This window comes from Adiantum capillus-veneris, chromosome 5, assembly GCF_014529385.1.
Source record: "Adiantum capillus-veneris isolate H3 chromosome 5, ASM1452938v2, whole genome shotgun sequence".
Taxonomy (NCBI): Eukaryota; Viridiplantae; Streptophyta; class Polypodiopsida; order Polypodiales; family Pteridaceae; genus Adiantum; species Adiantum capillus-veneris.
This window is the reverse complement of record NC_140935.1, coordinates 44,431,877-44,450,415: the sequence shown is the minus strand read 5'-3', so window position 1 is coordinate 44,450,415 and position 18,539 is coordinate 44,431,877. Positions and strand designations below refer to the sequence as shown.

At 44.3% G+C, this 18,539-nt stretch overlaps 1 protein-coding gene across 5 annotated transcripts in view; it reads left to right on the top strand.

The window, feature by feature from the left end:
* Nucleotides 1–247: 247 nt before the first annotated feature.
* The window catches only part of LOC147457218 (tRNA/rRNA methyltransferase (SpoU) family protein), a 241,074-nt gene continuing 222,782 nt past the window's right edge, over nt 248–18,539 (top strand). For all 5 annotated transcript variants that reach the window (XR_015188091.1, XR_015188090.1, XM_086512176.1 and 2 more), the window contains exons 1-5: nt 248–406; nt 17,318–17,417; nt 17,544–17,638; nt 17,712–18,184; nt 18,313–18,532. Coding sequence is in view for 3 of the 5 variants with exons in the window: in XM_086512176.1 (XP_086368302.1) it covers nt 257–406; nt 17,318–17,417; nt 17,544–17,638; nt 17,712–18,184; nt 18,313–18,532 (1,038 nt within the window). In the remaining 2 variants the exon portion in view is untranslated. The remainder of the gene's footprint in view (nt 407–17,317; nt 17,418–17,543; nt 17,639–17,711; nt 18,185–18,312; nt 18,533–18,539) is intronic.

The following is an 18,539-nucleotide window of genomic DNA, read 5'->3' as shown; positions in this document are numbered from 1 at the left end:
AGAATCAATGTCTTAGATTCATTTTTTCATTCTCATCGTATAGCTGACATGGAATGCAATCAAAATAGCAAAGAGAGAACTCATTGTCATAGTTGACATGCAACAAAATCAAAACGGTTAAGTCTCTTGGGCTTTCCCTCCATCAAATAGTCCATGTTGATGACGTGAGGATCCCTAGCAAGTTGCCATAGTAGTTGTATGAATGCTATAAAAAGTCTTCATTGCTTTTCTTTGTCTTTATTTTTTTTGCGTGGAAATGGCGTCGTCTTCCTTGGTGAAGGCTGTAGTTGGAGTTCTAGAGGTAGCGCCTTGCCAGGCCGTGCCCGCTACTATCGATGCCCTCCTCCTCGCCACTTCTACCCATCCCTCCCTCATCATGTCCGCCCTGGTCGACCACCTCTCTCAGGTCTCTCTCTCTCTCTCTCTCTCTCTCTCTCTCTCTCTCTGTGTGTGTGTGTGTGTGTGTGTGTGTGTGTGTGTGTGTGTGGGTTGTCGAACCCCGCTTCAAGAAGATAAGGAGTTTATCACCTAGCAGTGACACTTAATTACGATCAACACGAGCTGTGCTGAATCACAACCGAATTGTAATGAAGAGAATTGTTGTAGCTCAGCTTTTGAACCGGGCGTATGACATGACTTTTGATATAGAAGTGGTACTACGGTGTGTGTTCCTTGCAACGATTACTGTATGAGAAGGAGTTATCATGCATCTAGTACTTTGGCAAGCTCTGGATAAATGACTTTTCAACAAGAGTGCTTCTCAGACCATGCAGGGAGATGCTGCTATCTATGGTACAATAGGAGTGTGCTGGTTTGAAATGAATTATGCATGGTTCACCCCCCATGACGGTGGCACCACAGATACAACTCTATCTGAGGAGGGCCCTGTTGCTCCCTATATATCTGCTAATAGTAGGGTCGGCAAGGTCCCAGAAATACCCCAGGAACTCAACAATTAAATGCAGGATAAAACCCCCTAAAATAGGCACCCAAGAATTGGGACAATACGGACCTAATATGGTCCAACCAGCCAATGTGGCCTGGCTAGGACCTCAAGTAGCCTAAATCCAACGCACGGGTGGCCAGCCCGGGTGCACACTAGCCAATACAAGTATGCCCTAACCCTAGATGAAGTTGCAAAGTGGTGTAACTCTAACACCCCCTCTTAGCACCCGATGCTCAACAAAGCGCCAAAAGCAGAAGATGTGAGGCATCGAAATCCCGCAAAGCAACAATCTTGGGGACTCTAGTAACCAAGAAGTCTCCAAGTAGATGCCATCACGAGGAGTATAGGGAATTGCTGTACTCCGTTGCTGCTAAGTGTGTATATGCTCCAAGAAAGATGTCCCGAACCTTGTTTTGAAACTACTCGTTGAGTTGTAGCAGCTTCGAAAGGCTTGCAAATGAGCATCTTGTCAAACAACAACCGATCCACAAAAACTCCAGGAAGGTCAAATTGAGAAGTTTACAGCGCAAAACTCTATTGTCTGCTGCAGCAGACACCGATAGACTGCATGGATCACCATCAGATGGTGTCTTGTCATTAGATAGAGTGTCCTTCAAGATGAGGGAGAGCCCGATTAAGCAGTCAGCTCATAATCATCCACCTCGTGAGACTGAGAAGTCTTCGCTGTGGTCGTTTTCTGAGAAGAGGGATGGCTAGACCAAGGTGTGTCACGTGACACATCCAACCCTATGTGTCCGTGGACAAGCTACTTCATAAAAAGGGTTCTGTCAGTCAAGTCAGTCTAGATTTAGAAGTGATCTGGCACTTCTGTGAGTCTGTTCACAGACCGTGCATGTCTAGACACTTAGTGTAGATACATATCCTTTGGTTGCACACAGCATGATCATAACCCATCAGAATCCTTCAAGGGAATTTTTCCAGTGCATTTAGCCTATTTTTCCTATTTTTGACATTTTTCACTTATTATTTTTAAGTGACTTTTGTTGGAAAGTAGGTAGGGAAAATTGAGTAAGTTTGTATATAAGCAAACCTAAGCTAGCACTAATTGGCAGAAGAGGTAGCAAGAGCACCTTGCTCAACATGCAACTTCTCAGCAAGACCAACCCCCGCGACTACTCTGGCGTTTTCTCCACACTGGCGACTACTCTGGCGTTTTCTCCACAGTAGACCTAGCGTTTTTGCATCAGATCAGCCTTGGCGATTTGTGCATAGCAGATCAGCCCTGACGTTGTCAAGACACAACAGATCAGCCTAGGGTTTTGCATTTGCAGAACAACTGGCGACAGCAGCAGATTTTCAGCCCTAGCGTTTTCGCATCTGCATTATACCCCAGCGTTTTGCAGATTCTCCGTGACGGAACCTCAAGAACCATCAACGTTTTCAGTTTTCAGCCCTTAGACATTGCAGAACAATCCCCGAACCTCGCAGATCTCACCTTCCCGTAGCAGATCCTCGCCGCACGGTCAGATCTCGCGAAGTTTACAGTTTCAGCCCGGAAAATGCAGATTTCAGCATCTGCGTTTTCAGTGCGTCGTCGTCGCATCGTCGCCATGGACATCGTCATCGACATAGAGTCAAAATTCAGCAAAGATTTGCAGATTTCAGCCATTAGCGTTTCAGATTTCAGCCCGTCTCGTCGTCGTCCTCATCGGCGTCGACATCGTCGGCAAGTCCAAGCATTGTAGAGATTTGTGCAATCTCTCGCCATAGAGAGTGGGGCCTTTGGAGGAGGGTTTGACAACGTCTCTGGTGTCTTATTCTCTTCTCTCTCTATCTCTCAGTCTCTACATTTGCACGCACAATGTCCATTCACTTTGTTTGTGATCATTGCACTCTCTCATTAAGAACGGAAGGCTCTCTTCTTTCTTGGGATTCCTGTCACTCTTCAAAAACACGATTAGTAATTGACACGCCCAAGGAATCTTGGGTTACGTGCGACCTTCCATAAGAACAAAAAGGAACCTTGAGCACAGTTCGGAGCACTCATCTTGAGCAAAATTTAGACATTCATTCCGCTGCACCTTACATTGGTATTAGAGCTTTGACAGTGTTCTGTATCACTCAAGGAAAGAACCACAAGAATTTTTTTTGCTCCCCTTGTGCCTCTTTTCACTCATTGAGAGCTGACCGTGCACTTAGCGGCCGGCCAATCGATGTGAGGTGGGAAAAAGCGTGTGTTGCCAAGGGGTGCGCCCGTGGAAAAGAGCAGAACTCCGGTGAAGAGAAGATTCTTCTCGAACACAGATTGCAAGCGAAAGAAGAACCTCAAGAACCCAAGAACCTCAAGACCCTCAAGAACCTCAAGAATCCAAGAACCCCAAGAACCCAAATTCCTCGTGAACTTAAGAACCCATGACTACAAGAACCCACAAGAACCCAAGACTTCAATGGATGGTCATCACTTGAAGCGGAATGGATACTTCGCTTGGAGGCGATGAGCATGAGAGAGGCGACGAAGAGTTTTTCCCACCAGGAGGTTTTTTCGACCCTTCCCTATCTACGCCAAGGATTGCATTGACTCCTATGGAGGAGTTGGAGCAATTGTTTATGAAAAGACAGTTAGAACGCGAAGAAAGAAAAGCAGAAAGAGAAGCAGAAAGAAAGGCCTATGAAGAACGAAGGGCAGCCATAGATCGTGAATACAAAGAAGGAATGGCAGCCATAGAGCGTGAGCACGAGCAAGCACACTTGGAAGATAAAGAAAGTCAAGCCAAATTTGATCGCGAGAACAAAGCAAGACAAACCGAATTTGATCACGGGAACAAAGCCATAAAAGAAAAGAGCGACCAACACATGAAAGAGTTCTTGCGACTCTTTCCTCAAGTGTAGGCACAGATGCAAGAGATTCAGGAGACAGAGACTCTCTCAGTCCCTTCTTCTCCCAAGCATGGCACAAAGGATTTGCATGATGATAAGCATGATGATTTGAATGCCAATGATTTGCATGATGATTTGAAAGATAATGATGAGCATGATGATTTGGATGACACTGATAAGCATGATGATTTGCATGATCAAGATGTGATTTCTTACAAGCATGATGATATGCATGAAGATGACGTGATTGTTCACAAGGATGATGAGTTAGTTGATGCTTTTTCTAGCGAAGCTAACCTCGTTGCAGATTTGATCAATCACGAAGGATCGATCTTGGCTCTCGAGCCTAGGTCCAAAGCATCCCTTTAGGAAGAACCGATCTTGGCTCTCGAGCCTAGGTCCAAAGAACCTTTACAGGAAGTACTATGTGTTCGCATGATTCATACCACGCATTGTTCGAGTGTTTCATTTGTGATTGTTTCTTGTATTTTCGTCAGCGTCTTTATGTGATCACTTTTCTTAGGCATGACATATTGTACATTGAGCACGTTTCACTCATAAATGAGTACGGATTCATGCAGATTTTTCATGAAAAGCTGAAAAGTATGCATTCAAGGAAGTCACATTCCATGTCTCTTCCTTGGCATGACACATTTGCAAAAAGAGCACATGAAAGTATGAGCACAAGCATGGGCATTTCCGTTGTGAATTGCCACAGTTGATTGCTTTAGATTATAAGAGAAAGATTCGATCTCATTGTTTGCGTGTGTGTGGTGAACGGTATGGCACTCCGTCTCTTTGTTCATCTACATTGCATGCACAGTCTTTGAGGAAGACAAGATTGTTTCCACTCACTTTACATGGAATGGGTATGTTCATGTTTTTGTGTTGGAAGTGGTTTCAGGAATTTTCAGCCATGGAGATTCTTGAAGAAGAAAGAAGCATGACTCTCAATGAAGTTGAAGCATTGAAGGAGCCACAAAAGACTGTCGCTTTCGGTACGGTCCATAGAAGCAAGCGTTGCAAACCTTTATGAAGTTCAAGTACCACACGACCCACACATCAGAGTGGGCCGGCGAAGAGTCCCCTCCCGGATTCCGGATGCTATTGGTGATCTCCCTGTTTGCCATACAATTTGGTATCAGTACCTCACTTTGAAAAGGAGGGGATGTCACGTTACACATCCAACCCTATGTGTCCGTGGACAAGCTACTTCATAACAAGGGTTCCGTCAGTCCAGTCAGTCTAGATTTATAAGTGATCTGCCACTTTTGTGAGTCTGTTCACAAACCGTGTATGTCTAGACACTTAGTGTAGATGCATATCCTTTGGTTGCACACAACATGATCATAACCCATCAGAATCCATCAGAATCCTTCAAGGGAATTTTCCAGTGCATTTAGCTATTTTCTCTATTTTTGACATTTTTCACTTATTATTTTTAAGTGACTTTTGTTGGAAAGTAGGTAGGGCAAATTGAGTAAGTTTGTATATAAGCAAACCTAGGCTAGCACTAATTGGCAGAAGAGGCAGCAGGAGCACCTTGCTCAACAGGCAACTTCTCAGCAAGACCCAACCCCCGCGACTACTCTGGCGTTTTCTCCACAGAAGACCTAGCGTTTTTGCATCAGATGTCACGTGACACATCCAGCCCTATGTGTTCGTGGACAAGCTACAGCATGATCAGGGTTCAGTCAGTTCAGTCAGTCTAGATTAGAAGTGATCTGGCACTTTTGTGAGTCTATTCGTAGACCGTGCATGCCCAGTCACTTAGTGTAGATGCATATCCTCTGGTTGCACACAGCATGATCATCAATATTCCCACCAGAATCCATTAGAATCAGTTAGGGGATTTTCCTAGTGCATTTAGCCTATTTTCTCTATTTTTGACATTTTTCACTTATTAATTTAAGTGACTTTCCAACAAAAGTAGGTAGGGCAATTTTGCTAAGCTTGTATATAAGCAAACCAAAGCTAGCATTCTTTGGCAGATGAGCAAGGAGCACAACAGGTACTCCCTCTCTCTTAGCAAGAACCCCGTAGCACCCCCAACGTTGGCGTTTTCCATCCCCTAAGCCTAGCGTTTTTGGTCATCGCCCACACCACCCCCAAGCTTGCGTTTTCAGCCTTGCAACCATCGCCAACAGTCCCAGATGCCCAACGTTTTTGCTAACGCTACCAAGATCTGCCAGCGTTTTCATTTTCAGTCTTCAGTGAAGCCATCGTACCAGCGTTTTCAGCATTCATGAACATCAGCAGATTCAGCCCTAGACATTGCAGAAGATCATCATTTTCAGCATCTTAAAACGCAGCCAAATCAGCGATTTCAGCCACCCCGAATCAGTCTTTTCAACCCTTAAGTCGTCGTCGCCATTCCCGTCGTCTTCACTGGCATAGTCCCAAGTTGCATCAGTTTCCATGCATCATCATTGTACCACTTTGTGCAATCAATATTAGACCACTCTCGCCGACGAGAGTGGGGCCTTCGGAGGAGGGTTTTACAATGTCTCTGGTGCCGTATCTCTCTTCTCTCTCTATCTCTCAGTCTCATACACTTGCACGCACAGTGTCCATTCACTTTGTTTGTGATTATAGCATTCTCTCATTAAGAACGGAAGGCTCTACCTTCCATAAGAACAAAAGGAACCTTGAGCACAGTTCGGAGCACTCATCTTGAGCAAAGCGCAAACATTCATTCCGCTGCACCTTACATTGGTATCAGAGCTTTGGCAGTGTTCTGTATCGCTCAAGGAAAGAACCACAAAGAATCACAAGATTTTTTTTTTGCTTGTTGCGGTCGCACGAACTTAAGTTCGCTTGGGTGTGTCGATTCCTAATCGTGTTTTTGAAGAGTGAGAGGAATCCCAAGAAAGAAGGGCTTGTCGAGTCTCCCCTTGTGCCTCTTTTCACTCATTGAGAGCGGACCGTGCACTTAGCGGTCGGCCAATCAACGTGAGGTGGGAAAAAGCAACCTTGGTGTGAGTGCAAGGGCGCCAAGGGGTGCGCCCACGGAAAAGAGAAGAACTCGGGTGAAGAGAAGATCCTTTTTATACACGGATTGCAAGCGAAAGAAAACCTCAAGAACCTTAGACCCGTAAGAACCTCAAGAACTCAAGAACCCCAAGAACCAAGACCCCCAAGAACCCAAGTTCCTCGTGAACTTAAGAACCAAGACCCACAAGAACCCTCGACTTCAGAATGGTCATCACTCAAAGCGGAATGGATGCTTTGCTTGGAGGTGATGAGCATGAGAGAGGCGAAGAAGAATTTTCGCCACCAGGAGGTTTTTTCGACCCTCCCCCTTCCCCATCTACGTCAAGGATTGCACTAACTTCTATGGAGGCCTTCGACCAGATGTTTATGGAAAGGAAGCTAGAACGTGAAGTAAGACAAGCAGAAAGAGTGACAAAATTTGATCGTGAATGCAAAGAAAGAAAAGCAGAAATGGATCGCAGACACGCAGAAAGAAAAGCAAAAATGGATTGTAGACACGCAGAAAGAAAAGCAGAAAGAGAAGTAGAAAGAGACGCAGAAAGACAGGCAACCAAAGCAAGACAAGGATAGAGCGACCGACACAGGAAAGAGTTCTGGGGACTCTTTTCTCAAGTTTAGGCATAGATGCAAGAGATTTGGGGAAAGGAGACTTTCTCGGTCTCTTCTTCTCCAAAGCATGACACACAGGATTTGCATGATGATTTGAAAGATAATGATGAACATGATAATTTGCATGATGATCAAGATGTGATTTCTCACAAGCATGATGATTTGCATGAAGATGATGTGATTGTTCACAAGGATGATGTGTTAGTTGATACTTTCTCTAGTAAAGCTAACCTCATTGCAGATTCGATCAATCACGAAGAATCGATCTTGGCTCTCGAGCCTAGGTCCAAAGCAGCCCTTCAGGAAGAACCGATCTTGGCTCCCAAGTGATCCTTACTATAGCGATCCTTCGTTTCGGGGCAATGACGGCAGGGAGGGGACCCTTCTGGCAAGGAGCATTTGCTTTGGTAATGCCCATATTCCCGCATCTGTAGCACAAAATAGGCCGATTCAAAGGGCGAGTCGAAGGGCGAGGTGGTCCTTGCTCTTGGTGCATTGAGTTGGAGGTGGAGGCATAGAAGCTTTAAGGTGATGAGGGAGCATGTGTATGATAAAAGCTCTGAGAGGGAAAAGTGCTCTGCATACCTTGCATAGGAGGGGCTGTCAGCAAAGTTGGCATATGGTGTGGATGGCCATAGGGAGAAACCATGTTGGATGCAGGTGCTGGCCCTTGTTGAAGAGGACCAAGACTTTGTTGTATTTGTCGCAATCCCTTGAGGTAGTAGCAGTCCTTGTCCTCATGCCCAGACTTTTCGCAGAAGTGGCAATAAGCCCGAAGGTGACAGTCATGTGGAGGGTGTCTTGGAGAGCGACACGAGCTGCACCATACCATAGCCTTAATCTCTTGTTGAGACCGAAGCTCTTCTAGCTCCCTCTTGATTTGATCCAAAGCCTCGTGATGTGGGGCCTTCTCCTGTCTGAGAGAGATCGATTTCTCCTCTTGAAGAGCTCGTTGTACCCTGCGTAAAGAAGTTAACGGATCATAAGGACTTTCCAAAAACATTGAAGGGGTCTGTACGTGAGGAGAGTTGGTGAACAGCTTCCTAGCCCCCTCTATCCAAGTAGCAGTTGCGATGAACTCCTCCAGAGTGGCGTCGGGTCGGAGACTCTCTCAGAGTGCTGAGAAGTTTTGGGAAGCGCCTTCTCCACCCACTTCTTAACCATAAATTCACCGGGTTGCTGGTGAAGCTTGGCAACCAGAGACTTGGTTTTAGTCATAAGCTGTGCAAAAGTCTCCTCTGGCTTGGCCAACTCATCCAAAACCTTCTCCTGGTAGTCACCTGTTCTGAATGCTGCACATAACCGTTGTCTTAAGGCTGTCCAAGTTGCAAAATGGTTCTCTGCAAACTGGTTGTACCATTTGTCTGCTAAGCCATCCAAGGTAGATGGAAAGAGTACCAAATAAGCATCCTCTCAGAAGAGATCCAAGATCCTCTCCCTAATGCCATGTAGATTCTCCTTTGTAAGCATGTAAACTGAAATGTCGAGGTCAAGTGGTAAGTGTCTGTCCACCCAAGATGGTGGTGTCTTCTCTGGGAATGTCGGAATCCCATATGCCATGAGCATGGACATATCTCGTGTGAACTCCTCTGATGAGTGCATAGGTGTGTCCATAGCAGACCACAAGTCACCTGTAACAGACTTGGACGCTCCAAGTCGAGAATCTACCACGACAACACAAGATCCTCTCCCTAATGCCATGTAGATTCTCCTTTGTAAGCAAGTAAACTGAAATGTCGAGGTCAAGTGGTAAGTGTCTGTCCACCCAAGATGGTGGTGTCTTCTCTGGGAATGTCGGAATCCCATATGCCATGAGCATGGACATATCTCGTGTGAACTCCTCTGATGAGTGCATAGGTGTGTCCATAGCAGACCACAAGTCACTTGTAACAGACTTGGACGCTCCAAGTCGAGAATCTACCACGACAACACAAATAACCACTTCAAAACAGTTCATAGTTCACAATTGATTCGACAATGGCCTGGCGGAGTTCCGTGCCTAAAGATATTGACCCCATAGGCTGGCGTCCCTTTCGGTATTTCTTTTTGTATTAATCTATGGTCAAAGTACAAGAGTGCGGGTAGGCGCTCACACTCAGACTCTGCGTCCAGATGCTCCGAGTTATGAGGCCCTGCTTGCATATTTAAAGATTACAAGGGATGCCAAAAGCAGAGCCCTAAAAGCTGAAAATCAAAAGCTTCGAGTATTTTTAAAAGCCTCATAAAAATAAAGCAAAGGCTCTTTCTCTCTTTTTCTCTTATGCTTTAATAAAAATAAAGCAAGAGTCTCTCTCTCCCATGCAATGCATAGCAAAAAGCAAAAGCTGAGCGCAGCCTGCCGTAAATTCCGCCGCGTTTTGCGCTGGCGTTCGTACAGCCTGCCACGTGTTAGCAGCCAGCCACGTTAGCATGTGGGTCAGCATTTCCGGGGGTGTGTGGTTCTAGCGGGCAGCCAGGCGGGTATGTGTGTATCGACAGCAGCCACGTCACCCATTTGTGACATACCCCCCTCTTGAAAGCATTGTAATCGCCCTTGATTACGCTTGCAAAACAGACAGAAGCCATAAACTGTCTCAGCAGACATTGACTGTTAGTACCGACGCTCCAGGAACACACATCTAGCACATGTACCAATCGTCAATCACATCACATGATATCACATGACATTCAACATTCATTCGGATCTTAGACCATGATTTATCGGCAATGCAGTTAGCAATCGCATCTAGATGCTTGAGATTGATGGTATCTGCCAGCAACCGATGATGGATCTCTTGTAATTTAGCTCCTTTGAGGATTGTACATCGTGCTCATCTTGTATCAGCCTTTGTATCAGCTCTCACCCATTATATTCCCACACGCACACCCACGTTGTGTTGTATTAGCCCCCAGTCACTTATTTCATCCCCCTACTCATATCCTACAGAGTGCCAGCTAGCTGCTTAGTTCACATTTAGCAGTTAAGATTTTAGTTTTTCACTTTACTTCATTTTATTATTGTACCCAGACATTGTATTAGATCCACCAAGATCGTATCAATTTGGTCTCATAGGTCATTTTGGCCTTTTGAAGACGTTTAATATAACATTTCATTTCATTTCAATTTTTCTCTCTCAAGCTCTTAAGGAGTCAAGAGTCAAGACTTCATCTGAAGATTTGAGAATCTCCTGAGTCGTATCAACTTGCAAGTCTACGAGGTTCAAGGCTCAAGCTCTGTTCTTCTCCCTCTCCCCCTCTCTTTCTCACATAATGCATAGCCTCATACTACTTGTATTTAAACACATAGAGCTAAAAATTGCATTATTTGGATTTTTTTTTATGCCTCTTGTTCCGTGCCGTTCCCGAATAAGACCCCTCGGGTGTTCCTCCGTTCCGCGGGGACCCAGTCGCCGTTCCAGTTTGCATTTCGTGTAACTCTACCCGGAAGCCCCTCTGAAACAGGGGTATCCTCAAAAGTACACTTTGAGGTAGCAAGTGACTCAACCCCTCGTCGGAACACAACAAACACTGTCACTGAAAGCTGCAGAGCTTAAGCTGAGAACTCCCCCCAAGATAGGAAGCCCCCCTTCCTGCTCAATCCTGGGAAAAGAGAGCGAGTACCACTGGAAAGAAATCTAAGAGAACCTGGAGTGAAACTGGTTTCTGTCACGATTGTGACTATGTTGCAGTATTACATCTACTCCTAGTTGCAGATACGCGAAGTGCCATGCCAAGGAGGACCCCTACGCTTGGATGGTCACACCCCTTCGCCCATAAGACGTGTCTCTTTGCCAAAAGCTACACTCCTTCGACGATTGATCACACCCCTTCGCTCTATGGGTGCGACTCTTGGCCCAATGGTTGCCACTCTTTATCGAAAGCATATGTCTTTACGTCTAAAGTCATGTCTCTTCACCGAAAGACATGTCTTTTCATTTGTGTCTCTGTCTCCTATATAAGGAGCCCTTGTATCACACATTCAATCAACCAACACAGAGTCTTCCGAGTCTTGTTTTTGAGTACAGTTCAAGTTTCTTAAGTCTTAATCATGAGTTTAAGTACTTAATTAAGGATTAGTACCTAGAATCCTCACTGTGGTATCAGAGCAAATTTTTTTCCGGGACCTGAAGGTTGTGAGCCTCTCACCCTTGCCGCTACCCTCTCCCTCCTCTCCCGGAGTTGTATGGAAGCACAAGAAAGAGGGAATTCAATCTCTTCCGCGGTGGTATGAGGTAACATGGTATTTGTTATCCTAATAATAACTACATAAGTACCAATTAGGTGTGTGAATTTATATTGGAGTCTGTCCCCGTGTATGAAGGCTTCAGAGTGAACGGGTGTACCCCTTTGCAAGAATTGCTGTGAATACACTCTTGATCTAGAAATCCCATCTTCTGTGACCCTTTGAGGTACCTCTTCATAATATTAGCCTTGGCATAGATGTATCTCAGCCAGCACACATAGAGCAAGCAAACAAAATCGTGGGTGACTTGCCTTTTCGGTTACACCCTTCGCCATGACTCTTAGCACGCGGGAGTCTCTTCGCGAGTAGTCACACCCTATCAGCCGAGTCACACCCTATCAGCCCTGCCTTCATGCTCTTTCAACATCGTAGTGCCTCTTCATGCCTTGCGCCGTCTCTTGGCTGAGTTTTTACGCTGGCAGAATTCTTACGCTGATGTTTTTTCAACGCTGGCTGACCTTTATAAGCCTTATAAGTTTATTATAAGTGACCAACCCGCCCCAAACTTGGGTGACCGGCCAAAGAACCCAAATTTTTTTAAACACATGTGAATGCACTCACTTGACAAATTAAAACCCCCAAATAAACTAACTTAAAAAAAAAACCCACTTGATCAAAATGAACTCCGACATCCGTTTACAGCCGACGTCACCCTCTCTGCCACTCTCTGGCGTTGGCCTTGTGTGCACTTTGCGCGCGCGAGCCTTTTTCATCATAGCTTGCAACGAATTGCGAACAATTCTGTTCCGAACGGGTTTCGGCTATGGGGTTGGGTAATGATCTTGAATGAACTACCACTTTGGGTGCAAAGTGTTTTTGTTTTTTTATTTTTTTTAAACGACTCGGAACACCCGTCCTAGAACCTGTTCCCAAACAAGAACCTGCATCTATTCGAGAGTTCCCTTTGAGGCGTAACCGTGCCGAATTCTCAGGATAGAGGTGGTTAATCTGACGATGCCCTTACTCTCATAAAGATGGCCATACTTTCCAAAAGCCTCGCATCACTACACACTCGCTTGGATGAGATGCAGACGCAAAATACTTCTTGAAGTCATCCTACGACCTCTCGGACAACTAATGCTACTTCTCCACCACCTTCTTCCGAAGCTTTAGTGGACGAACCAAACGAACCAGATCCAACTAATGAGGTAGACAATCGTGAACTTCAATTGCTTTATAAAATTTTTAATGCTGCACAGAAGTAGAAACTGGATGTTAAACTACCTGAGCCTTATACTGATCGTCGCGACAAGCGCGTGCCAGACCAATGGCTATTCAAAATGGAGGTTTACTTATCAAACACAGATTTGGTCGAGAGTAAAAAAGTTGCACTTACTAGTTCTCTGCTCAAGGATACAACATTTCTTTGGTGACAACGATGGGTTGCCGATGGTAAACACACACCTTCTTGGGATAAATTCCGACGTGCTATTTGCAAGGCGTTCGAACTTGCCAATGCAGATTCTCATGCCGGGTCCTCTCTTCGCCGCTTGAGCCAAACAGGTTCCTTGGCCGTGTACATAACAGAGTTCCAAAGGCTAACTCTGGAGAGAGAGACCGTTAGTCCCTCTGATAAACTTCACAGCTTTATCGACGGACTCGAACCCAACCTGGAAGACGATGTGCACAAATACAACCCTACCACCTTGGATACTCAATTGCCTATGTGGAGCATCTTGGCGATAATCGGCGCCCTACATGGAATTTCCTCCCTGGTGCCAGATCTTCAAAAATAATGCTCGCTTTTCACAGTGCGATCACAGAGAAGCTTTAGCCAAAGTCAGCAACATCAGTCTCAGTTCAGAAAGCAAGCAATGCAACCTTATTGAACTTCAAGGTTCTATTCTCAAGATCGACAATCTCAAAGCAGATCTTCTTCAAATGTTCCTCCACTTGATCGTGGTAAAGGACGTGATTTTTCTCAAGAACGGCATTCCAATACTCAGCAAGGCTCTTTGTCAAATGCATCTTCGACTTCAAAGAAGGAAGGATTATGTACAATTTGCGGTGGTGACCGTAGATGGTATCAATGTCCAAAGAAACCAAATCTGTCTAATTTGAAAAGAAATTGCAATACGGAAACATCATCGAATTCTGAACAATCAGCTTCTACTCAAGATAAAGGAAAATCTGTGGTCAATACAATTCATGTCTCAGAGGATACGACTATTCTTATGAAGCATGCTCAGTGCAATTCTTCAATTTTGGAGCCTCTCTCAAAGCAAGTTTTGAGCCTTCTTGGAGCTATCAATGGTCGCTCCATCAACATTTTGGTGGACAGCGGATGCTCTAATAATATCGTCAGCACTCAGATAGTTCAACAGCTTGGTTTGCCAACTCAGAAGACATCTCACTTATATGATGTGGAATTAGCAGATGGATCAATTTCTACTCGTGATCATACAGTTCGACAGTTGGAGTTCGAGATTCAAACTTATACAGATCAATTGGATTTCAAAGTCATCTCTTTATCGTATTACGACATGATTCTTGGTTAGGACTCAACATTGGTTATTCCAGTATGATCTCGCAATTAGCTTTCGAGGACATACTATCAATTTGTTCAAAGATGGACGTGAACTGATCTTACACGGGCTTTATCATGCGGAACTAGTGATTCAAGCCTCACGTGTACAAGTCAAACAACATGATACAATGGATTATGAGACGAATATGATCTCCGATGCAGATGCATAAATTATTACTGATGAATTTTTAACTCATTAACTTCTCCTGAATCAATTGCTGAAGACAAAGATAATTTCAAGCAGGAAGTTTTTCCAAGTGATACTTCGTTACCAGACAAAGATAAGGACATAGTTGCAGATTCTGAGTTTGAAGATGACTATGCTTTCTTTGATTCTTTGCTGGATGATGATATGTCAATTGCAAGTCATGAAGTGGCAATTTCTGAAGATGATTCTAATTTTTTTTGGGATTCATTATTGGAAGATGATTACAATCTCAAGCCAAAGTTATCCCATCTGAAGAATGTCTTGAGAAGATTTCATTTTCGCTAAATATTTCACAATTATTGGAAGATTTTGAACCAGAAATCTTACATTGCATGAAGAAGTTTGAAGATCAATCTCTTGTTGCAGTCAACATGATTATACCAGATTCCTCTAAAAAGTCTTTGAATAATGCAATGACATGGGATTTAGCAATTAAAGCAAAAAGGTCTCGCAAGAAGCGAAGGTTCAAGACAAAGGTTTCCGATAACTCAAAGATTGAAGATTTTCGAAGATTCAATGCTTTTCCAGAATTCTATCAACAGCAGAAGTCAGTTCTTTGACACTGGCTCTCATTTTAAATGGGAGGGAATGTCACGATTGTGACTATGTTGTAGTATTATATCTACTCCTAGTTGCAGATACGCGAAGTGCCATGCCAAGGAGGACCCCTGCACTTCGATGGTCGCACCCCTTCGCCCAAAAGACGTGTCTCTTCGCCAAAAGCAACTCTCCTTCGACGACTAGTCACACCCCTTTGCTCTACGGGTGCGACTCTTCGCCCAATGGTTGCAGCTCTTCGCCGAAAGGATGTGTCTTTATGTCTAAAGTCATGTCTCTTCACAAGGAGACATGTCTTTTCATTTGTGTCTCTTCCTCTCCTATATAAGGAGCCTTTGTATCACACATTCAATCAATCAAGACAGAGTCTTCTGAATCTTGTTTCTGAGTACAATTCAAGTTTCTTAAGTCTTAATCATGAGTTTAAGTACTTAATTAAGGATTAGTACCTAGAATCCTTACAGTTCCTATGTAAGTGAATAGAAAAACTAGAATCTCATGGAACTCGAGACTCATAGAGAATGACACGATCGGTAAACGCGGATTGCTAAGAGTAGGAAGACCTGAAAGGTCGTCACATGAGGAGCATGTTTGCCAAAGAAGCCGTCAGGGTCCAAAAACACCTAGCTACTCAAGCTGCAAGCAAACTCATTGAGATCAAACCAAATGTCCGCCACCTCTCTGCATTTGCCAAGATCGATTCTGTAGGTCACATTGGTTTTACGAACAGTTTAACGATAAGGTGATTGCGTTCGAACTATACTCTGATTTTTCACTGTTTTCAGCCTTCTAACGGCTGTACACACGGAGATGGACCCATTTTTGGACCTCTGCAATGCTCCCGTATGGATTGGGAGCAAACAAACATGCTGATTTTGGCTGGACAGCATCACTCTCAGCCTCTCGTAGGCATGTGTTTGGGTGGACAGCAGGCCACTTTGCCTCTACTGCGGTCACCCACTAACAGGATACCATCCAGTGGTGATTCGTGTGGTCTATCGGTGATTGTTGCAGCCTATGATATCCTCGGCATCGGCTTCATCATTTATTTTTGGGGTGTGATCTATGGGGACCTTTCATTCATTGTGGGTTGCGACTTCAGAGAGGATACGGCGTTGTTTGATCGATACGTACTAGTTTGAGTGGACTCAGGAGAGATATGGCTGTGATTTCAGCATATGGGAACATCAACTTCCTGGAGAAGACTCCACCATTTACTGGTGGACAGAGAGGTACCGTTGGACCTTGGTACGATAGATACATTGCTTCTGGAGGAGCATTCTCTTGGCCTTATGGAGAGGATTGTGGATCTCTTCTTGGTCATCGACATGACCTTGATCTACAGACAGGAGTGGAGCTTTACGTCTTTGGACTTTCTTGGGGAGTTTACCCACGAGATGCGGTTTCGATCGCTTGGTCGGCAGTTCTTTCCTGATCATTTGGATTCTTACCTTCATAGATGTATACACTCAACCTCGGTAACCTTATAGCATACACTCAACCTCGACTTGGGCGAATTCTTACCTTCATAGATGTATACACTCAACCTCGGTAACCTTATAGCATACACATCCCTCGAATTGGGGGAATGTGATCTTTCACCTCGGCAGGAGGATAGTGACTTGTCACTCCGACTTGCGGTCTCGTGGCATTGTCGGTGTGGATTTTGCTTTGATCGACGCCAGAGGATTGCAGGTAGGAGATACATGCATGAACTCCTCTTCTCAGAGGATGATTAAGGTGCAACCATCTTGGTCTTGCCATCCCTCTTCTTAGAGGACGACCACAGTGGAGACTGCTTAGTCTTGCTTGGAGGATGCTCAAGGCACCCCCACCTGATGATTTTATATGGGTGAAAGGAACTGCTTAACCCCTCACAAGGTCCTACAACATCATGAGTGAATGATATAATCAGCCCTTAAATAGGCCCTGCTCATGCTAGCCAAATCACGGCACGAAGTGGACACCAAAAAGAGGTGAGCACAAACTGCTAGCAGATGCAGGCCGGGCACACATGGCTCACATGATAGTAAACGAGAAACTTACTTCACATACCACCAGCCACAACCGCACAACAGCTTTTACTCCCCTACGATCAGCCCCTCTTGAGATACTGGGGCACTTACTGCTCCATGCAGGAGGTTATAACATGAACAAAGTACAACATTCAATAAAGACTATTTCAGGGAATTTGTAGATATAACAATTTTTAAGGGCATCCACTAAAGAGGGACATTTATTGATAGACCTTTTGTCAGATTACAAGGGTTCTTTTTCTCTTTTTTATGTGTGCGCATAATTCTAGATATCGTAAGTTTTTGGTAGGAATAGCTAATCTTTTATCAAAACTTTTGTGCTAGCAAGTAATTGTTTCACTTTTTGGCAACTGAAGTGCTTGTGCTTGTTGTTTTGCAGTTGCTAGAAGAGTCGACCTTATTGTTTATACATTCTGGAGAAAAGGATGATTTTGTCATAGCCTTTTTGTCAGCAATTGTGCATTTGTTTAACATTGTCGGTATGTGAAAATTCTGACCATGAAGGTTTGTAGGCAGAAGTCATCATTCAGAGATTTGGCTACTCATCTGCTGGCTTGTGAAATTTGTTTGACAAGAAGCTTACTCGTTGTTTTTTCTTGTCACAGATAATAAGGAACAGTTTCTTCCAACCGTTGTTTGGGCTGTTTGTGTGCCCCTACTGCAGCAATCAAACGCATCAAGGACGGCTTTGTGCAATATTGTATGATCTGTCTCTTTTAAGCTTGCCCAAGTCTGCAGCTTTTTGCTCATTTATATTCTTGCTGCTATTGCAGGTGACCGAGGCTCTTGTTGATGTGTTCAGCAGCAAGTTAGCATGGAGTTATGCAGAGGAATACTTGTTTCCTTACCTTCTGAAAACGATACATCTTATATTGTGGAGGGAGAAAGGCCCTTTAGATAGTTCTGAAACTGAGCTTTGTAACCTTACTGCCTCAACTTCAACAGATGAGAGCAGACTGCCTTCTTGCAAACCGCTGGCACTTCATGAAGTTTGCCGTGTTCTGGCAATGTTGGTTATAAAGGCATCAGATGAGGTTGAGAAAGTATCATCAAAAGAAGAACACTTCTGTACACCCTCAGGGGAACCTTTTTGTATAGGTTTGATTATGAGATTTTTCCATCCTATGCTCCGAGTGATCTCTCAAACTAGTAATGATACAGAACGTCATTGTCCAATCAACTTATTCTTGCCACCAGCACTGAAAGCTATCTACAAGTTTAGAGACAGAATTCCTGTTGAACGTGTGTAAGGCTTTAACTTAGACTCTTTATATCCTTTCTACCAACTTCATGTACATGACTCCACACATCTATAGGTGGTGACTATTGCTGCCAGTTTGATGAGCTTATTTGCGTTCTTCTGGATACTGTTAGGGGGCCTTTGCGGTTGGACCTTTGGGACAACTTGAGGTTACTTTTTGGTCGTGGTTTTCTGCAAAGGCAAGATGCTTATTCTGCCCTGGACATATCTGTCAGATTTCTTTTGTTCCCTTACACCAGTGAGAGGAATGTTGCCAGAGAAACAGAGCTTGAAATGCTTGGCTTCGATATTCTTAATGAAACAGAGTTCTGGAATATTGTCAAGTCTGGACTGGTAAGCT